The following is a 22,969-nucleotide window of genomic DNA, read 5'->3' on the forward strand; positions in this document are numbered from 1 at the left end:
AGCCCATCAGGCTCCTCTGTCCATGGGATTCTCCAGGCAGGAATACTGGAGTGGGTTGCCATTTCCTTCTCCACCCAAAAGATTATTCATCCATGATTATCTTCAGAAGACAAGAGCAACGAGCTGTGAGAATATACACAAGGAAGATTTAACCTTGCCTGGCTGGGCAGCAAAGGCTTTCCTGAGATAGTGGCCTTGAAGGTAAGAAATGGCTTGGGGCGGGGTGGGGGTTCTGGGTTGGGGGTGGGGGGTGTATAAGGAGACTCCTAGTCAGAGAAAAAAAGATGTATGAACTCCGCAAAAAAAGAAAGATGTACGGAAACTGAAAGAAGGTAATTGAAGTGAGAGGAGAGAGTGAGATGGCTTCAGATGCAGAGCCAGATCGCAAAGCTGGGTTTCATTCTGAAAGTAAAAGCTGTCCAAGGAAGGGTCATAAGTTGGGGAACTAAAGCGATCAGATTTGTGCCTCTTTAGTCATGTTTATTGAATAGACTCTGTGTCAGCGTGCTTGTCAATTAAGGTGAATGCAGTTCACCTGGGCTCTGGTTAAAGTGCAGCTCCTGTTTCAGCAGGTCTGGAGTGGGTCTGAGATTGTCTTAACAGGTTCCCAGGTGATGCCGGTGCTGTCTGTCCAAAAATCAACCCCAAAGACCACACTTTGGAGTAGTGGGGTTCTTTCTTGAGAGGCAGTTTTAGAAGCAGAGGAATCCAGTTTCTGCCTATTTAAGTGACATGAATAAGATGTGAGGCATAAGGAGCACAACTTGGAGACAAACGTAAGGCTGGAGAAGCATGGTGACTCAGCAGAGTTTTTACATTTCAGGAGTTGGTCCTGAAAGGCACGGAAGTGTTTGTATGGTGAACAGAGCAGAAGTAGAAGTTCTAAGCCTGGGAGCACATAGAATATGGCCTGGAACAGAACTTCAAGGTGTTGGGGATATAGAAAATTTTGGCTGAGGGCAGGTCTTGGAAAGCTTTATGTACCCCCTTCTGAGTTGTGATTTTTTTTCCCTTAACAATTAAACACTAGTAAAGATTTTCAACCTGAGAGTGATGTGATGATTGTGATTTGAAGTGGAACAGGGCCTCAGGCATGGCTTCCTTGGTGGCTCAGTGGTCAAGAATCTTAACTGCAATGCAGGAGACTCAGGTTTGATCCCTGAAGCAGGAAGATCCCCTGAGTGGAATGACAGTTCACTCCAGTATTCTTGCCTGGGAAATCCCATGGACAGAAGAGCCTGGAGGGCTACAGTCCATGGGGTCACAAAGAGTTGGACACAGCTAAGTGACTAAACAACAACACAGAGGGCCTAAGGCAGAGAACTCAGTTACAAATCGGTTGCAATAGACTTAGAAGAAATGATGAGGGCTTGCAGCAGGACAAAGAAAATGAAAAGGAGGGGAGGAATTTCTGAGACAGTATTTAGGCCATACTTGAGAACAGCACAAGTATGATTGGCATTTCTAAATACCCAAATGGGTGCCACCAAAGTCAGCAGCTTCCCGTAATTCCCTTGACCAAGTGCATGGCCTTATCCAATACTATCAGGTTAAAGGGAAAAAAATGACCTTTACAGTATCAAAGCCCTTAAAAAATTCAGTTTTAAGGAAAACGTACGGTGACCTTAGTTTGTCATCATCTTGTTATCCTCTCAAGTCCACAATGTTCAGGTTATTAAGATCTAAAGCATGCCCTCTAATTTTCCTCAGTCCCTATGCTTACCATTATCATTTAACCAGGCATTTTATTAACCTGACAACAAACTAGACAACCAGTTGAACTCCTGGCCTTGGGGCATGATGCAGGCTGCCTCCAGAGTGGGCTGGCCCATTTCTCTCTGAGCAGCTGGAGGGTTTTGTATCCAGCACCATCCCCTGGTAAGCTGAACCTGTGAAGCCACATGAGATGTTTTTCCTAGAACTTGTTTCTGTTCAAAGTTAAAAGCCTGTGCCCATACAGTATCTGTTGATTTTTAGCACTGGCTGGGAAGGACCTGAAACCAACTGTGTCTTGATGGGATAAAAGCTGCCAAGCTACATTCATGTCTACCCCTTCATTTCCTCCTCCACCCTCAAGTGGACTTAAATTTGCTAAAGCAGCCATTGGCAGAAGTGGGTAAAAGACACCGGTCACACAATTGACCTGTACTTGTCAAAACGTACACTCCTGACTTCAGCTTTACTGCGAGTTTCTGCCTGTTGCTTCTTGGTCTGTCCAACCCACCCTCTCTCTCTCCAGGGAACTTTATCCCACTACCTCTAACCTCTGCTTCCACTGTCTTCTCAATTTCTCTTTTACCACCTGCAGCTTCCTGAACTAAGCAATGAACTTTGACCCCATGCATCCCTCTCTTGCTCAAACTTGCAAGAGGTGTTTCTGTTCATACAAGGTGTCAATTCCTCTGGATAAGTAATCTTTTTTACTTTACTTGAAAATCTTAACCTTCCGTTTGGGAGAAATTTAAAGTACTTCCTTCTTAATAAGTCAGCCAAGCTACTCTGAACCTGGGTTTCTTCAAACACAAATATTTATTGAGTACCTGGTACATTCAAGACCCAGTGGCATGTGCACTGGACATGTTCAATAAGTATTTGTTTTTATTTTATTTCCATGAAACTGAAACTGAACTTTCTCACATTTGTGAGAATTTGGACAAATAACCAGTGAGATGCTTTGAGATTAGCTGCCAAATGATAATGCAGGATTTAGTTTGATAAACTTTCTTTCACCTTAATTACTAGATAGCTACTGCTGCTGCTAAGTCGCTTCAGTCGTGTCCGACTCTGTGCGACCCCATAGACGGCAGCCCACCAGGCTCCCCCGTCCCTGGGATTCTCCAGGCAAGAATACTGGAGTGGGGTGCCATTGCCAGCTACTACTTCATGTTAATTACTGGATGGTCATAGCCATCTAGTAAACTAGAAACCCAAGAGAGTTGGAGACAACTCTGTTTTTGTGTGTGTTTGTGTGCTAGATGTTTTGCCGAATTTCTGTGGAAGAGTTAATCTTTGAGTTACTCAGTAACCACAGCAGGAGCTCAGTTCTACTGTTTGTTCTCTGCCAAGGTCTTACTCTTGGATCCAAAGAAAAGAATAGAAAGAAAAGCCCAGGATATGAGGTAATGGTGAGGACCAGCTTGATTTCCTGCTCACAGGAGTTACTACTGAGACCAGAGGCAGGGCTAGGGAAAGAGGAGTTTTATATTTTCTTATTGGCCTTGAAGGAAGCATTAAAGAGAATACAATTGAATGCTACATTCTTTCCTCTCCATGGCTCCTCAAACCTACCCCTAACACAGCGCAAAGCATAGAGAGGCCCTCTGAGCTCCTTCCAACTTTGTTTTTGCTCAGCATAGAAGTAGTGCTAATTTTTATCTAATAAAAGTTCCAAAAGTCTGCCTCCACTTCCAGAAATGGTTAGACGTTTCCATGAAGAATTTGATTTTAAGGTACACGATTATTATAACACCTCACAGGGCTTTCCTGGTGGCTCAGTGGTAAATAATTGGCCGGCCAATGCAGGAGTCAAGGGATCGATCCCTGATACGGGAAGATCTCACATGCCACAAAGCAACTAAGTTGATGTACCACAACTATTGAGCCTGTGCTCTAGAGCCCACATGCTGCAACTACTGAGCCCAGGTGTTGTACCTACTGAAGCCACTATACCTTAAAGCCCAAGCTCCACCGCAAGAAGAGCCACAACGAGAAGCCTGCATGCAGCAATGAAGACCCAGCATGGCCAAAAATAAAGTTATTTTAAAAAACACTTCACAGAATACTAATGACTGTGTGTGTGTGTGCGTGTAGACAGAGACCCAAATTAGTTCACCCAGCATATCAGCTGCTTTTTTCCTTTCCTCATCAAACCAGTCTAAGATGTACCAACAGGAAAGGGATTTGGGGTCATCAAAATCTTCACAGTGAAAGCCAAGGGGCGTTGTGTGCGAGAGAATTAAAGACTGGGCTGGTATTAAAGACGCCAAAGGACTGTGTGAAAAAATCACATTTGAAATGTGCCTCAAAGGCAAATGCTCTCTGATAAAATTTGGGTTGACAAAGGAAATGGTGGCAGCCCCTGAGTTTGCTTCTGGGCCCTGGATTTTGAGGGACTCCTGGACAAACTTGATAAGGACTACTCAGAGGAGGGGCTTCCTTTGTGGTTCAGGCGGTAAAGAATCTGCCTGCAATACAGGTTCCATCCCTGTATTGTATTGTTCATCTCAGGGGTCAAGAAGAGCCCCTGAAAAAGAGAATGGCATCCCACTCCAGTATTCTTGCCTGGGAAATGCCACGGACAGAGGAGCCTGAAGGGCTACAGTCCATAGGGTCGCAGAGTCAAACACGACTGAGCAACTAGATGGTGACTTAAACCCTGCCTCAAGGAAAACAGTTAGACACTGTAAGTTTTAACCTGGGAAAACAGACATTTTCTTTTTGTGTGTGTGTGAATTTTTATTTGATTCTGAAAAGAGAAGAGTGAAAAAGTTGGCTTAAAGCTCAACATTCAGAAAACTAAGATCATGGCATCCGGTCCCATCACTTCATGGGAAATAGATGGGGAAACAGTGTCAGACTTTATTTTTGGGGGCTCCAAAATCAGTGCAGGTGGTGACTGCAGCCATGAAATTTAAAGACGCTTACTCCTTGGAAGGAACGTTATGACCAACCTATACAGCATATTAAAAAACAGAGACATTACTTTGCCAACAAAGGTCCGTCTAGTCAAGGCTATGGTTTTTCCAGTGGTCATGTATGGATGTGAGAGTTGGACTGTGAAGAAAGCTGAACATCGAAGAATTAATGCTTTTGAACTATGGTGTTGGAGAAGACTCTTGAGAGTCCCTTGGACTGCAAGGAGATTCCAACGAGTCCATTCTAAAGGAGATTGGTCCTGGGTGTTCATTGGAAGGACTGATGCTGAAGCTGAAACTCCAATACTTTGGCCACCTCATGAGAAGAGTTGACTCACTGGAAAAGACTCTGATGCTGGGAGGGATTGGGGGCAGGAGGAGAAGGGAACGACAGAGGATGAGATGGCTGGATGGCATTACCGACTCGATAGACATGAGTTTGAGTGAACTCTGGGAGTTGGTGATGGACAGGGAGGCCTGATGTGCTGCAGTTCATGGGGTCACAGAGAGTTGGACACAACTGAGCGACTGAACTGAACTTTGTTTGGGTTTTTTTTTTTGACATGGACTTTTTAAAAAAATTTTTAAATTTGGATATTTATTGGCTTTGCTAGGTCTTCACTGCTGCTCAGGCTTTTATCTAGTTGTGGAAAGCGGGAGCTACTCTCTAGTTATGGTGCAGAAGCTCCTCATTGCTGGGGCTTCTTTTGTTGTGGAGCATGGGCTTTAGGCAGTGGGGCTTCAGTAGTTGTGGTTCTCAGGCTCTAGGGCACAGGCTCAGTAGTTGTGGTACATGAGCTCAGTTGCTCCAAGGCATGTGGGATCCTGCAGGATCAGGGATTGAACCTGTGTCTCCTACATTGGCAGGTGGATTCCTATCCACTGTGCCACCAGGGAAGTCCCTGGACATTTTCTTGATAGCTGTCCTGTAGGAGCCCAAGACCTGTGAGACAGGCAGACAAGGGTTTGAATCTCTGCTTTGCCAGCTTTGTAATTTGGGCCAAGTCTTTAACACTTGTAAATAGCAGTTGCTTTGTCTGTAAACTGGGCATAATATATTCCTGATAGAACTGACAAGAGAATTGTAGAAGCAAATGCCTATAAAACACTCAGCATAGATCTTGGTGTGTAGTAAATGGCACCTATTATTATTATCTCATTTAAAGATTTAAAGATTTTGACCTAAGCTACTGTGAAGCAATGGTTAAAATTCTAGGCAATGAAATAAGATACAGTCATTTGAAATTATCTTCCCAGGCAGAGCACACCTGAACACCTCTGTTCCTCCTGCAGACACTGACCTTAGCTACTCTCATTCTTCTTTTCTCCTCTGTCAGTAGCCAGGGACTCAAGCTGCTTCTAGTTTCTCTTTGGTGCTGCCACGACTTTCATGTCATGCCCTTACACTCCTGTCTCCCCAAGCCTCTGTGGAATACAACACTGATGCCCTTGTTGCTCACAAAGTCCATACTGTCTTGACTAAATGATACATTGACATGTTCAAAAATAGAAAATTAATTAGGAAGATTCATATTGAAAACTCTCACTCCTACCCTTGTCTGTTGACACCTACCCCTATCATCCCCAATTTGTGATATGAAAGGTAGCACACTCTAAGCACAGCTCTGCAGTGCTTGCTTCTTTCTACTTAGTGGTCCTTGAAACCCTTCCATATCAGAAAAGAGCATAATTCTTTTTGACAGTGGCATAGTTTTCCATTGTGGGGATGTAGGTTGGTTTAACTAGTCTACTATAGGTGGAAATTGTTTCTAATCTTTTGCTATTGCAAATCGAGTTATAACTGGTTACCTTACTTATACCCATCTGTAGGACACACTTATACCCATCTGTATCTGTAGGATACACTTCCTGAAGTGGAATTTCCAGCTCAAATGGTAAACTCATTTATAACTGGCATCTGGTCCCATCACTTCATGGGAAATAGATGGAAAAACAGTGGAAACAGTGTCAGACTTTATTTTGGGGGGCTCCAAAATCACTGTAGATGCTGATTGCAGCCATGAAATTAAAAGGCGCTTACTTACTCCTTGGAAGGAAAGTTATGACCAACCTTGATAGTATATTAAAAAGCAGAGACATTACTTTGCCAACCAAGGTCTGTCTAGTCAAGGCTATGGTTTTTCCCGTGGTCATGTATGGATGTGAGAGTTGGACTGTGAAGGAAGCTGATTGCTGAAGAATTGATGCTTTTGAATTGTGGTGCTGGAGAAGACTCTTGAGAGTCCTTTGGACTGCAAGGAGATCCAACCAGTCCATTCTAAAGGAGATCAATCCTGGGTGTTCACTGGAAGGACTGATGCTAAAGCTGAAACTGCAATACTTTGGCCACCTCATGCAACGAGTTGACTCACTGGAAAAGACTCTGATGCTGGGAAAGGTTGGGGGTGGGAGGAGAAGGGGACGACAGAATGAGATGGCTGGGATGGCATCACCGACTCGATGGACATGAGTTTGAGTGAACTCCGGGAGTTGGTGATGGACAGGGAGGCCTGGCGTGCTGTGATTCATGGGGTCGCAGAGAGTCGGATACGACTGAGCGACTGAACTGAACTGAACTGATTGCCAAATTTTCCTTCAAAGGGTTATAGCAGTATGCATTCCCACCAGCAATGAGTAAAAGGGCATTTTCCTCACACCCTAGCAAGAGAGTGTGTTGTCTAACTTTAGTTGATGTCTGAGTTCTAATGGTTTCAATGGTAATTCTTTTTAGGGAATCAGATGGGAACTAGGAAAAGTGCTTTAAAAGTCTTACAGAAGAACCACTGAGGAATGCTAAAATTAGCATGTGACAATTTGATGAAAAATAATGTATCATGTTCTCAAGGTATCTTCTTACAGGATACTTACTTAATAAAAAGGGAAATGTTATAATTTTACAGTCCTGATCCTATTTAACTAAGTGATCAAAACTAGCATCAATTATCCCAATTAATGGGATAAACTGATACCTCAATGGCAACCCACTCCAGTGTTCTTGCCTGGAGAATCCAGGGATGGCGGAGCCTGGTGGGTTGCCATCTATGGGGTCGCATAGAGTCGGACACGACTGAAGCGACCCAGCAGCAGCAGCAGCAACAGCATGCCTCCTGATATGATGCACTGAGGATGACACAATATTATTTCTTTAGTATTCCTACCAAAAATTAAAAATGTAACTTGAATCAAATCCTGAAGAAACCTCAGATATACTCAAATTGAAAGACATTCTTCAAAAATAACTGGCCCGTACTCTTTAAAAAATTCCATAGTCATGAAAGACAAAGAAAAGAGAGCAACTGTTCCAAACTAGAGGAGACCAAAGAAACATGACAATTAAATGCAGTGTGTGACCTGGGACCTGGAAGTGGTGGTGGTGGGGCGGGGACTTTCAGGGCCTGAAAATCAATGTTTCCCAAAGTGTGATCCTGGGAGTTACCCCATGCAAACCTTTCAGTGTATGCATGAAGTTAAAATTATTTTATGTATGTATTATTTAAATAATTATGTTTAAATGTAATTTAGCAAGACTAAAAAGAGATCCTAAGACCCAAAATTTTGAGAACCACTTGCTGTAAAGAATATGGAATATTAGTGGGACATTTGGCAAATTTAGAATAAGATTTATGGATTTGAAAATGGTACTATATTACTCTCAATCTTGTGTCTTTTATACTGTGATCATGTAAAGCGATGTTCTTGTTTTTAGGAACCTCACTCTACATAAGGGTAAAAGAGCACTTATATCGGCAAATTATTCTAAAACAATACAGAAAATATAGAGATGGGGAGTCAGAGAGAGAGAGGAAGAGAGGGGGATGAGAAACAATAGAAAGCAGATGTAAGATGGGAACAGTGTGAGTATTTGGGGAATCTGGGTAAAGGATATATAAGACTATTTTGTATTACTTTTGAAACTTTTTTGTCACTTTAGAATTATTTTAAAATAAAAAGACTTTGTATCTTAGTCTTAGAAATTTCTTATACTATTATCACCTCCTGATCTTCCCCTCTCCTGCCCCAGCTTTAGTCAGATGACCAGTAGCATTGATGGGCATGTTTATCGTCATGTCTGGGGTCTGCTGTGAAGCATGGAGCTCCTGGAGAGCAAAGGCATCTTCATATCCCCAGGCCCAGCACCAACCATGCCTGGTACCTATAGGCATTTATTAAACACATGTTAATTAAGTGAGCATATGACTCAATGAGTGAATGAACATATTAAACCCAGTTGCTGATGTATAGTTCTTCACTACCTGGTCAGGTGGTATCTGCGTCCTCATCTCTTTTCCCACAGATGTTCACCAGACCCCCTTCACCCCTTGTGCTCCATCTCTTCGTCTGCCTTCCTCCAAGGCACAAGTCTCACAACTTCTACAAGCTGGAACAATAGTTCTGAAAGTACTATGTGGTTCCTTCCCCCTCCCCACAACTTCATTCTGGTCCCTTAATGTCAGTTCATTAGGGAGGACTTTCCTACCACCCGTTCTACAACAATAATGTCCCTGTCTCCTCTCACCACTTTCTACTCCCTTGCCCTGTTGTATTTTCCTCTGTAACCCTTATTAACACCTAACATGGGCTTCCCTGCTAGCTCAGATGGTAAAGAATCTGCCAGCAATGCAGGAGACCTGCCAGCAATGTGGGAGACCTGGGTTTGATCCCTGGGTTGGGAAGATCCCCTGGAAGAGGGCATGGCAACCCAATCCAGTATTCTTTCCTGGAGAATCCCCATGGACAGAGTAGCATGGTAGGCTACAGTCAGTGGGGTTGCAGAGAGTCAGACATGACTGAGCAACTAAGCACACACATGTTCAGTTCAGTCACTCAGTCGTGTCTGACTCTGCGACCCCATGAATCACAGCACACCAGGCCTCCCTGTCCATCACCAACTCCCGGAGTTCACTCAATCGAGTCGATGATGCCATCCAGCCACCTCATTCTCTGTCGTCCCCTTCTCCTCCTGCCCCCAATCCCTCCCAGCATCAGAGTCTTTTCCAGTGAGTCAACTCATCACATGAGGTGGCCAAAGTATTGGAGTTTCAGCTTCAGCATCAGTCCTTCCATTGAACACCCAGGACTGATCTCCTTTAGAATGGACTGGTTGGATCTTCTTGCAGTCCAAGGGACTCAAGAGTCTTCTCCAACACCACAGTTCAAAAGCATCAATTGTTCGGTGATCAGCTTTTTTCACAGTCCAACTCTCACATCCATACATGACCACTGGAAAAACCATAGCCTTGACTAGACGGACCTTTGTTGGCAAAGTAGTCTCTCTGCTTTTTAATATACTATCTAGGTTGGTCATAGCTTTCCTTCCAAGGAGTAAGCATCTTTTAATATCATGACTGAAGTCACCATTTGCAGTGATTTTTAGCCCTAAAAAATAAAGTCTGACACTGTTTCCACTTTTTCCTCATCTATTTCCCATGAAGTGATGGGACCAGATGCCATGATCTTAGTTTTCTGAATGTTGAGGTTTAAGCCAACTCTATGTTACAGATATTCTTTTTTTTTTTTTTAATTTTATTTGGCTGTGCGGGGTCTTTGTTGCAGCACGCTAAATCCTTAGTTGCGGCATGTGGGATCTAGCTCCCTGACCAGGGATCGAATCCAGGCCCCCTGCATTGGGAGCATGGAGTCTTAGCCACTGGAAGGGAAGTCCCAGGTTTATTTTTTATATATTGGTTCTTTATGTGATTGCTGCATGTCTTGCAGACTGGAGCTCCCAGTCTCTACAACAGTGCCTGCTGTCTAGGTAGTGCTCCTATGTTTGCTGAACACAGTGGTTGAACAGGAGACTTTCCAATTGCCTTTACTCTGGAGTGACAAGAGACTCTGAACATTCTGGGGGTTTTTAGGACTGTTCCTTGTAACCGTTCATACCATACACAGAGGCCCTCATAGTATCCAGGGTCTAAATCAGCCAAGACTTAGACATAGGGACTTTCCCAGTGGTCTAGGGAATAGACTCAGTCCTCCAGTGCAGGGGTTGCAAGTTCAATCCCGAGTCCTGAACTAAGATCCCACATGCCACAGGGTGCGGCCAAAAAAGTTAAAAAATAAATTAGACACAACTTCAGTCTAGGTAGAGGTTTCTCCTGTCTAATGAATAGAGAACGCTTTAGAATGCTTATGACAACACCAACTTAATATCGGTCTTCAGTCACACAGAAGATGGCTTATATCCTGTGAATACAGTTGTAGCAATCCTTGTGATACTGTTTTTGGCTTATTTAGGAAGAGGGAAATAAATATAAACGTTGCCCTTTATCTCCACTAATTGACTTCATCTCCCCAATTACTAAAATAAGTAAAATTAACAATATACATAAATATAATTCACCGTTTGCTTTTTAGAAGTACTTCAGCAGTTGCAAGCTTGTTTTTCACCTGCCCCACACTGTCTCCTAATCCCCCAATAGAATTTTTCAAAGTATTCCTCACCCAGCTCCTCCACCTTAAGAAATGTCTGTGGCGGTACCCTGAGGCCCCTGCTATTGTGTCCCTCTCAAACCACTTCAAGGCTGAATGGGGAATGAGGTCATTTTACACAGAGGTGTAACCTGTCTGGGTCACAGACACATGGTCTCTCAGAGGCCTGAAGGTAGCACCTGTTTCAAAATATTTCTCTTCTCTCCCCTCTGATTAGATAACATCAGCTCTCTTTTATTCTGTCTCCTTAAAAAGCTATGAGAAAGAGGACATTGCACTGAGAGGTAGAAAGCTAGAATTTTCTGGACATTGAACTTGGCTGGTTATATACTGGGCTTCCCTGGTGGCTCAGATAGTAAAGAATCTGCCTCCAATGCCAGAGACCTGGGTTCAGTCCCTGGGTTGGGAAGATCCCCTGGAGAAGGGAATGGCAACCAGTATTCTTGGGACTTCCCTGGTGGCTCATACAGTAATACTATTTTATTTACATAGAATATGTACTATTTTCTACTTCCCCGTTTGGTTAACCAGGAAAAAAAATTCCTGCAGACAGAGTTCTCATCTGTCAGGTATTTTCTGATGAAGTTTTGTGAACGTGTCCTCCTTTTCTATAAAGATGAAGAGAGTAAGTAAGGTGGGCCTCTTTCTCTGGACCTGACTGAACTTTAAAACTTCTCTACTAATTAACCAACACTGGGCTCCACACTTTGCTTAACCCTGGGAGCTGGTCATCAGCCTTTGACCTCAGGCCTCCCTCCTCACCAGCTCCATCCCCCACCCTAGCCTCTGGAACCCCAGTGTAGAGGAAAGAACCAGTCCAGAGGGATTGCCTCAGACCACAATATCTCCACTTGTTCAGAACTGTGGAAGATTAGTGACCATGATTTCCAATGGGGTAGGAACGGTCACCACTGGAAAAAGGTAAGAGGGGTGGGCTTTCCCTCCGCATGCCCTCACTGGGTTTCCTGACCTCTGAGGGCCTCGCCAGGATGACCTCGACACCTTCAAGAAGACGGGGCCCTTTCTCCCTGGTAGTTATAATGAGAAGACATCATCCTGAGTACCCTCCCTCCCGCTTGGTTCTTGAGATAAGGCCTTTCCCTAAGCCACACCTTGGATTCCCAACCCAAGAAACAAGGGGATGTCTTCCCTCAGAAGAGATGCTGTTCCGCCGCAGCCCTCACAGCAGTCCAGGGGAAGCTCTGGGCCTGCCATATATCTGGAAAGAGGGAGAATGTAATGTGTGAGGACCTCCTAACTCACTTTTTGCTCCTCCTTCCACCCAATTCCACCCTGCCCCCTCTTTCCCATCACAACCCCCACTCTCTCCCAAGGTCTCAGTGACCTCTGACAAAGGATCGCATCTCTTAACATCATACCCATTCCTTCCTTGATCTGTTGTTTTTTTTTACAGGAAGCTAAAAGTGAGGCTCTGGCTTGATCACCTTGGTTTTTCTTTGTGCTTAACAGAGCTCCCAGGGCGCCCTCAGCCTCCACTTGTATTTCTAAAGGTAGCTGAGGGACAGTATGGGAAAGAGACAAGCCAGCTGGGGAGATGAATGCAAATTTCTCTCTGCTCACCCTGTCTTCCACAGCTCCCTCAGCACCTCCGCTCTCCCACTCAGTGCCTCTTCAGACCAGGCAAGAAACCAAGTACCCCTCAGCTGCCCCCAGCTTCCAGCCAGCCCCACACTTGCCCGAAGACCACTCTGGCGAGTCCTTTCTACACTGCTTGCATGTCTTGTCTTGTGAAGAGTCAGTACCCATGTACAGACTCCCTTCTGTAGGCTTAGGGCCCCAAGTCAACCAGAGGAAGTGTCTGGCCCCTCATGTCTAATCTATAAAAACACTATAATAGAGTTTATCATTTTGTTTACTTAATTGGGTGTCCCAATTTTCCGAGTTTGTCAGTTTCATGATATCTTTTTTTTTTCAAAGTGAGACTGGTTTTACTTACTTTAGTGAACACACTTTGGAAGTTACTACAATTTCCAGGAGGAGAAGGGGACGACAGAGGATGAGATGGTTGGATGGCATCACTGACTCAATGGACGTGGGTTTGGTGAACTTCAGGAGTTGGTGATGGACAGGGAGGCCTGGCATGCTGCAGTTCATGGGGTCGCGAAGAGTTGGACACAACTGGGTGACTGAACTGAACTGAAAATTTCCAGGCATCAGAAAATGATGAGGACCTGATCTAAGGCAGAGAGAGAACAAGAAAATAATGCATAGAGAAGGGAGAGAGGGAGAAATCCTGGATGGTCTTTAGATTGGATGACAGGGTATCTGAAACTCCCATTTGCTGAGTTGGGGGACATAGAAGGAGAAGCAGGAGTATGGGTGAGAGACACAAGTTCAGTTTACTTGTATTTCACTAAGGGATCAACAGGACATCCAGGTGGAATTGTCCAGCAAACAACTGGTCTGGAACTCAGTGGAAAGATTAGGACTGGGGCTAGAGATTTCAGAGTTTTCAGCACATAGACTGTAATTTTGCCCCAGGCATTCCTTCTTAGCCCTCTGGTGTTGCTGTCAAAGTCTTCCCAATCTTTTAACATCCAGGTTTAAATCCCTTCCCTAAATAGCTTCTGTTAATGGCTCCTCCAACTGACCTAAGTTTTCACTGGGCACTAAAATTCCCTGCCATTTTTCATGTGTCCCTGGTCCAGTTCACCAGTTCGAAGCTTCACATTCTTTATTTCTTCCAGCATGAGGCCTTGAGCACACAAGACTTCTAATAACATCGTTACTCCAACAGTTGACTCTAATTTCAACAGGACTATGTCCAGGGTGAGGAGTCCAGGATTGAACTTGTCCTGGGCCCTTGTACTTTTCCAAGGTGTTGGCCCTCCTTCTGGCCACACAGTGTGGGCTGGTAGTCTATGATCTACTAGGGTAAATCTGTGGTGGACAGTGGGGAGGGGATTTCTCAGCCTAGCTTAACTCAGCTTTCTGTCCCCTATAGGAGCATATGTCTTCTCCCTTTGCTGCTTATTGGCCTCTGGGGCTGTGTGACCTGTCATCGGAGCCCTGTGGAGGACATCTGCACAGCCAAACCTCGGGACATTCCTGTGAATCCCATGTGTATTTACCGTTCCCCAGAGAAGAAGGCATCTGAGGGCGAGGGCTCAGAGCAGAAGATCCCCGGGGCCACCAACCGGCGGGTCTGGGAACTGTCCAAGGCCAATTCCCACTTTGCCACTGCCTTCTATCAGCATCTGGCAGATTCCAAGAATAACAATGACAACATTTTCCTGTCACCCCTGAGTATCTCCACAGCTTTTGCTATGACCAAGCTGGGTGCCTGTAACAACACACTCAAGCAGTTGATGGAGGTACAACTCAAAGCCCTTCTCCCCAGCTCCTTGCTGGAACTCCCAGGAGAACATCCCTGGGTTTAGCACCCTTTAGAGACTTTGGGTACTATCCCCGGCTCTTTGTGTTTCTTTTTCTCTCTCTCCTTCCTACCCTTTTTTTTTTTTTTTAAATCAATTATTTATCTATCTATTTATTTATGGCTGTCCTGGGTCTTTGTCGCTGCATGGGTTTTTCTCTAGTTGCCCAGAGAGGATGACCCTCTTCCGTTGTGGTGCTCGGGCTTCTCATTGTGGCAACTTCTCTTGTTGCAGAGCATGGGCTCTAGCGCTCACAGGCTTCAGTAGTTGCAGCACACAGGCTCAGTAGTTGTGGCGCATGGGCTTAGCTAACCCACGGCATGTGAAATCTTCCTAGACCAGGGATCAGACACGTGTCCCCTGCATTGGTGGGCAGATTCTTAACCACTAGACCACCAGGGAAGCCCCCCTTTCTTCTTCTTTTTTCCATTTATTCCTTTAGAAAGCATGAGTTGAATGTTTATGCTGTGCCAGGCACTGTGCTTGATGACTATTGGTCAGGGGCTGACTGGCATGATGCTCACCGACCATGTGAGCCAGGCTGTCCCACCAGACCCACCACTATTTTTTTTGGCTTCAACAGGTTTTTAAGTTTGATACTATCTCTGAGAAAACTTCTGATCAGATCCACTTTTTCTTTGCCAAACTGAACTGCCGACTTTATCGAAAAGCCAATAAATCCTCTGAGTTGGTATCAGCCAACCGTCTTTTTGGAGACAAATCCATTACGTTCAATGAGACCTACCAGGACATCAGTGAGGTGGTATATGGGGCCAAGCTCCAGCCCCTGGACTTCAAGGTGAGTTCCAGATGTCATCCCAGACCTCCAAGTTCTTCCTCTCCACTCAGAAGTTAAAGAGCCAAGGAAGCAGGATCCTAATGAACACTGCTATGCTAATTGAAGGCAGGAAGAGGTGTTTTAAGTCAGAGCCCCTGGGATATGTATTCTTATTTGAAACCTGAGAAATCAGTACTATCTATGGATTGCAGAGGCTCCTCTGAAAAAGTTATAAAAATCCTGTACCAGTGGCATTCAGAACACGTCACTCATTCACATAACAGAAAAATTGTAGACCAACTCCTCCTAAAGCATGACAGGGAATGATGTAGGAAACTTTGGGTTTTTGAAGTAAATTCTTAATGTCTCATCTTATTACTATCTTGAAAGTTTGTTAAATGTTGAAAGCCAAAAAAAAGAAAAAGTTGAAAGCCTTATTACTATTTTCAGATCTTTTCAATAAACAGACTTATTTAAAAAGTTAAAAAAAAAAGTCCTGCAACAAAGAAGTCTACTGATTTTATTCAAAAGGTATTTCTCAAACTTTTTGGATCACATGGGCATCTCTCCTGTGCCCCCTGCACCTCCTGCATCACTCCTTAGCTTCCCAGAGAACACATCTCATGAATACTCATAAGAGTTCAGGTTTCCAAAGTCAAAGAAGATAATATTTTGTTTTCTTTTTCCAGACGATTTTTTTCTTCTTCTGTTTCTTTATTTCTTCCTCTTTTTCTTTCCTTTCTCTTTCTTCTGTTAATATTTATTAACTCTATGGAAGATCCATGACAGTATGCTAGATATGTGTGGTTTCTCCAATCTGGGTTAGGGTGATGGTTTAACAAAATGGTGGGAAAGAGTGGAGGGATGATGGACAAAATAAAATTCTGCATGGGGAGATGGAGAAGTCGATTGAATAGAACAGTTGGGTAGGTTTGTTTCCTGTTCTCCTCAGGGAAATGCAGAGCAGTCCAGATTGTCTATCAACCAATGGATATCCAATAAGACTGAAGGGCGTATCACTGATGTCATTCCCCCACAAGCCATCAATGAGTTCACTGTCCTGGTACTAGTCAACACCATTTACTTCAAGGTACTCAAAAATGGCACTGGAGGGAGGCTCAAGAGGGAGGGGACATATGCACACCTATGACTGATGCGTGTTGATGTATGGCAGAAACTAACACAATATTGTAAAGCAATTATCCTCCAATTAAAAATAAATATATTTTTTAAAAATAAAATGACCCTGGAAAGACCTCAGGGATGACATATTTCCCTCCAGCTCACTCTCCTTCATACCATTGGGTATGTGTAGGCAGATCATTTTGAGAAATAGTACGTGTGTGGTCTGGGCATAAATACAAATTTGCTGAGTCTAGAGTCATGTCTAGGGCTGTGGTTGCTGGACTGAGGTCCAAAGGGGGCCTGGTAATGTCTCTGGGCCCAAGACAGAGTGTACACATTCATAGACCAGCATGCTCAGCAGTAAGGTGTGCATGATAATTAATTCTCATAAGTATGTGATGATTTCTTCTGTCCAGTTAACTTCATTTTGAAATCTGGAACAAAATGACAGAGTCTGTAGACAATCCTCAGTGATGAGGTTTTCTCCATCATCTAGAGCAGCTTCTGCAGCATCTCAAAATTCCTCTTGCCTGAAGCTTCTGAACCTCCTGGTACCAGACTAACCACAAATTTTGCAGTGGCCTTGTGACATGATCATGCAGATGGCTTTGTCTTTCTCAGAGAGTCAATTTCTGAAGATTGTTCCAATTTGATTACATTTAGGAAAAAGGATGAGGGGAGAGGGTACTGGGAATAAACAGACCACTGATACTCAGGAGACCCACCAGCTTAACGCAGGTTGAATTGTGCCCTCCCGGGTCATGCTCTAGATGTGTTCTTCTCCCCTACTGGGCCTGGGGGGTTAGCCCATCACTGCTGTTGCCAATTGCTTTGTTGCTTGGGGGTTCCCTCATGCCAAGAATGCAGTAGGTTGCATTTCTACAATGTATACTGACTCCCCTTTGCATTTTATGAAACACTTTGCCTCCTGATTCTCATGACATCACAAATGAGAACTTGAGCTGCTCAGACAGATTACTTAGTTTAAATTCTGACTTTCCACTTCTGACTGCAAACTTGAGCGAGTTACTTAAGACCTTTCTGTGCCCCAGTTTCTGCATCTATAAAGTGGTAATAATGATACATCTGGCTCACAGGGTTACTGAGGGGATTAAGTCAATGCATACAAAATGCCTGGAGTGGTGACTGGCACACAATAAGCATCCTACAAATATTAGGGATAACCAGCTCCTAATTTTACAAGCAAAGAACCACCACTCAAAGAGTTAAGTGACTTGTCCCCAAATCAAAGAGCCAGAAGATGATGAGGAATGCTAACTACAACTTGGAAAAGTCAAATACTGTCAAAGCAGTATCTTGTATCTCTTCCTTCTTTGAACAGGAAGTTGGCCAGGCCTCACTCTCTGCTTGGCAGGACTCCCAGATGACCCCCTGGGGTTACTACCTTTGTCTACCTTCATCAGGGAGAAAGCCCAGCATTTTGGAGGATGGTCTTTGAGAAGGAGGCTGGTGGGAGGCAGAAGGCAAAAGGCAATTAGATTTACACTCCAGAAGAGACTTGCCAAGAGGCCAGTAGGTTATTTTTGTTTTTATTTTTTTCTTGTTATAAAAGCAAATAGTCATTGCTGAAAATCTAGAAAATACAGAAAATTCATTGAAAAAAAACCCCCACTCATCATTCTGCCACTATGACGCAGTCAGTATTAAAGCCTTTTTATGCACATCTCTCTAGGTCTTTGTTCTAAAAATTGCACTTCCCATGGTCTTCCGTGGTGGCTCAGATGGTAAAGTGTCTGCAAGATCCTCTGGAGAAGGAAATGGCAACCCACTCCAGTACTTTTGCCTGAAAAATTCCGTGGATGGAGGAGTATGGTAGGCTACAGTCCACGGGGTCACGAAGAGTCAGACACGACTGAGCGACTTCACTTTTTTAATATAATAAAAGATTGTGACTGTTTTTTCCTACAGATGTTTCTGGTCTTCTTGCTTTGTGATTCTCCCACCTGGTGTCTTCCTCCAGGGCCTGTGGAAGTCAAAGTTCAGCCCTGAGAACACAAGGAACGAACTGTTCTACAAGGCTGATGGGGAGTCGTGTTCAGTACCCATGATGTACCAGGAAGGCAAGTTCCGCTATCGGAGAGTGGCAGAAAGCACCCAGGTGCTCGAGTTGCCCTTCAAGGGTGATGACATCACCATGGTGCTCATCCTGCCCAAGCTGGAGAAGACCCTGGCCAAGGTGGAACAGGAACTCACCCCAGACATGCTGCAGGAGTGGTTGGATGAGCTGACAGAGACACTGCTGGTGGTCCACATGCCCCGCTTCCGCATTGAGGACAGCTTCAGCGTGAAGGAGCGGTTGCAAGACATGGGCCTCGAAGACTTGTTCAGTCCTGAGAAGTCCAGGCTCCCAGGTGAGGGGAGGAAGGGCTTTCCTCCTCTCTCTGCCCTCAGAGTGTCTGACCAAAGGTGGAAGAGATGGGGAAGGAGTAGACGAGAGGGAGTCAGGACACCTGGATTCTAATCCCAGTCCTACTGCTAACTCAGAAGAATCCCTTCCCTTTCAAGGGATCAGTTCTCTCCTATGTATGAGGGGAAGCTGGCTCTTGGATCTCCTTGGGCCCAGCTGGCACTTAAACCTTTGGAGTCTATAACTCATAGAATAGGTGGGACCAGGTGGAGAGGAACTTCAAAACCACCAGAGAGTTCAGAGCAAAGAGACAGGTAGGATTAAGAGCCAAGGACATCCGAGTCCCACCAAAGAGGTGTAGCTGACATTTAATAGCCCTTCCTGATATTCTAAAGAGGTTCTGTGTTTTTTAAGGTCACATGGACAGAGGCAGTCAAGCCTTCCCAGTTGTGAATCTTTGATAATAGTGTTAAGTTGGTTTGGTTCTTCCAACACACCATCCTTGAAAAATATGCATTAAGATATCTCATTTTTAAAAAGAAGTTTACAATATTAGTTAAGTGGATTCACCTGTAATGGACTGTCTTTAAACTAGGTCTCAGAACCATACCCTTTTTTCAAGGTGTTGTCACCCTGGAAGGAAAGACATTGCTACTAGATGGAGTGAGCATTTCTTCAAGAACAGAGTCCTCAGCCTCAACTCCCAATCCCCCATGAGCTAAAGCACCAGATTAACTTCACAGGAACCAGGCTGAAAAAACCCCAAAGTATTTTATTATTTTTAACGTATATTTATTTTGAGGGTATCATTAGATGAGGGTCCAGGATTTCTATTTTTCTAAAAGTCCCAAAGGACCTCTTAATCCAAACTGAATTCCTCTCTGTGGATTGAAGCCAACTTTCTCCCATTTCACAGATCTTTCTCTGGTCTTCCTTCTAGGTATTGTTGCAGAAGGTCGGAACGACCTCTATGTCTCAGATGCATTCCACAAGGCATTTCTTGAGGTAAGTACACCTCTCTCCGCTCTCTCTTCTTATGCTTGATTTTTTGTTACCATGCTGCTTTATTATTCAATACATCAGTATCTCATATGATGAGTAACTTTGGAGTCATTCCTTCATTGGCTTTTACAGTGTAGACAGCAGATGTTTGAACAGTAGGTGACAACTGTGATAAAAGGCATGTTTCCAGGTCCCTCAAACCCCAAGTCTATAGTGCTCTCCTCTACAACATAACTCTAACTTGAAGCCCTCATTGTCTAATTGTTCCACCCTCCATCTGCTACCTCTCCTGGGAACACAGACATTAAGGTGAAGGTGATACCAGAAAAGCAGCCAGCAAAGGGATTCAAAGGAGAACCAGGAGAGGATGAGCTCATGGAAACCCAGGAAGGAGTCTTAAGAAAATGGAAAGCATCTAGTAAGAAGATTGAAAAGTGACCGTAGGTAACTTTTCCCTGAGGCATTTGGACAGTGTAGTGGGGGCACATCCTAATTGTAATGATTGAAGAGCAAATGGAAAGTAAGAAAGGAGAGCTGGTGAGTGTAGACCATCATTGTAGTGTCCTACAATGTGTTCCAGAAAACTAGAACTCTAGACTAGACTGCAGATAATAAAAAGTTAGGTGGTCAAATAAATGTATATCCTCTTCTAGGGAAACTAACAAAATCAATGCACATTGGAGTATTGATGTCTGAGCAGTTCCACAGTGAAGAAAATGGTTCAATATTGCTTAACCCAGTGTTGCCCCAACTAAGATGCCCATGGAAATCTTTACTGGAGTAAGAGCTGTGTAAAGCCTTTAGAACTTCTGGCTCTCAAACAAATACTGAACTATGGATCAATAGCGTTAGTTATTTAGAGAGCTTGACTCAGGGTCTGAGCATCTGTATATTTACAAAGCTCCTCAAGAAATTCTGATGCGCATCCAGGTTTGGGAACCACTTATGTAGACTATTCTTTGGGGGAACCAGGCTATGAGGGAAATGTGGTAGGCCAATGGTAGAGGTCATAAAATTTAGGAATCTCAAAGAGGAGATCGTGGTCGAAGAGAAAGATTTCAGAGCATGGTGCTAGTAAATATAGTTGCAGAGTCCAAGCTCAGTGGGAAATATGTCATTAGGAGGAAAGTGGAAGGATCAAGGGACAGGAAAAAGCCAGGGTAATTGTAAAGGGAGTGAGGAAATGTGATAGTTTGAAAAAAACAGAAGGTTATAGTCTGAGAGGATAATGTAATTATAATTTCAAAGGTTGAGATGTTCTGAGAGATGGCAAGTTCAAACTGCAGCCATGGACTGGTTTGCTGAAGTGAAGGCAATGCTCATTGGGTTCAATGAGATGAAAGAAATAGAAGTTTAGACTGTTGAATGGGTCTCCTACCAAGATATTTTAATTGTCTAGGTCACACTATAGCAGGAGTTAGGTTAGAAAGGCAATGGGCTAGGCAATAAAATCCTCAATGTGGGACTATATTCTGTAGAGCAAGAGAGACCTGTAGGACCAAAGCAAGAGTAGAAAGATATATACCTTAAAAGATACTGAGGTCAGAACAGGTGATTTTACGTGAATACTGGATTAATGATTTTGGAAGTGAAAACAACACTGAAGCCATATTGATTATGGAAGAAATAACATTTAGACTGCAAGAGATGAGTCCTCAGGATTTTAACTATGACTGAGAATCTTCTTCCACGGACCCCAAATGGAAGTTGTCAACTCATACCTCCACGAGGGCCTTGAGTTACGATCAAGAAGAAGCAAAAGTTCAGATTCATTTTGTCTACTTGAGCCCACTAAACAATGATGCAAGGTTCCTCCATGGCTCTTGGGAACCCTATACACAATGACCCTAATTGATAGTCTCCTGAGAAGCCACTGAAAACCAGAATCTGATTTAAGTGAAAGGACCCTGGTCTTACAAAAGCTCATCTGCTGTCAGTGCTAAAATGATCATGAATTAGATAGCATGTGTAGAAGGGAGAGGTGGTAAGGAACGAGGAAGGGAAAATCAACCAGGTTCTCTCAAAGCTCAGGGATCTGAAATGCTTTCCTTAGAGGCAGGGACAGAGTTTTAGTGACATTCTTGGTGCCCAAGCAAAATTCTGAAGGTATCTCCCATATCCCTCCAAATCTGTGGCAGTTCTACTTATCAGTAAGTTCCAACACCATCCTTTCAATCTATTACTCTGAGAAATATTCATCTCATCCAGTCAGAGGACCCTCCTCTTTTCACAGGCCCTAGCTCCTGAGTGGCTGTTTACAGTAGTTCTATCTAGGATCTTGATGATCCAGAGTGGAACTGTCTCAACTATGGTGCTCTAATTTTGAGTCAATAGGTTTTGTAGTATAGAGTTCAGTATCATGTACAACGTTGCCAGCCAGAAATGTGACAACCTTGTATACATCCAGATTTCTGGTTCAGAGAGTATCTGAATGGACCTTGGCACTTACTTTCAGCACAAGGCTTGGATGAATACAAGTCTTACATCAGTATTCAGTGGACGAAAGAAAGACTAAAAGGTTTCAGAGGGGATCTGACCTAACTCATATCTTTTCAACTGGAAAATAAATGGCATTTTTGAGGAATTGCTGTGTCCATGGATGATGTACCTGCTTGTAATGAGCTGCAGAGTAGCTAACGTGGCGGTTTGTTTCCCATTTGACCTGCAGGTAAATGAGGAAGGCAGTGAAGCCACAGCAAGTACTGTCATTAGCATCGCTGGTCGTTCGCTGAACCCGAACAGGGTGACCTTCAAGGCCAACAGACCCTTCCTGGTTCTCATCAGGGAAGTTGCTCTGAACACTATTATATTCATGGGCAGAGTAGCCAACCCTTGTGTTAATTAAAATGTTATCCTTTGTACTTCTTCCTATTTTCGTTTGTGAATACAAGTAAAAATAAATACAAATATTCCCATATCTGACAATTATGAATCGACTCTGCCATCTGAAATGAAGGCAAGGAAAGGAGAAATGGATAGAGATGCTGCTGGGCATTTGGTATAATGAGGCTTTCAACTTTTCTCTACCGGTGAACACATCTGGGTCAAGAAAGTGAAGGAGGGAGGAATGTTACTACTTCATCTTGAAAGATAGTAGGCATCTTGAGAGGGCAGGGGGAGTTGAAATCTAGATAATCCCTTTATACTAAAAAAAGTCCAAAAATTTAAAAAGAATTAATCTCTATACAGAAGAGACAGAGATGCAAATCTGAATATTAAATCATTTAATTCTCAA

General features: G+C 43.8%; 1 protein-coding gene across 2 annotated transcripts; it reads left to right on the top strand.

The window, feature by feature from the left end:
- The first annotated feature begins 9,627 nt into the window (after positions 1–9,627).
- On the top strand, positions 9,628–22,791 carry SERPINC1 (serpin family C member 1). Of its 2 annotated transcripts, XM_088845327.1 has the most exons (6): positions 9,628–14,401; positions 15,045–15,260; positions 16,192–16,329; positions 18,346–18,736; positions 19,673–19,737; positions 22,403–22,791. In XM_088845327.1, exons 1-6 carry the CDS (start codon positions 14,147–14,149, stop codon positions 22,577–22,579), a joined length of 1,242 nt encoding a protein of 413 aa, XP_088701453.1. In that variant the 5' UTR covers positions 9,628–14,146; the 3' UTR covers positions 22,580–22,791. The 2 variants fall into 2 exon arrangements, with proteins under 2 accessions (XP_088701453.1, XP_088701454.1); XM_088845328.1 differs by lacking the exon at positions 16,192–16,329.
- The last annotated feature ends 178 nt before the right edge of the window (positions 22,792–22,969 follow it).

Source organism: Moschus berezovskii, chromosome 17 (assembly GCF_049115385.1).
Source record: "Moschus berezovskii isolate FMDL1 chromosome 17, NW_MosBer_1.0, whole genome shotgun sequence".
Lineage (NCBI taxonomy): Eukaryota > Metazoa > Chordata > Mammalia > Artiodactyla > Moschidae > Moschus > Moschus berezovskii.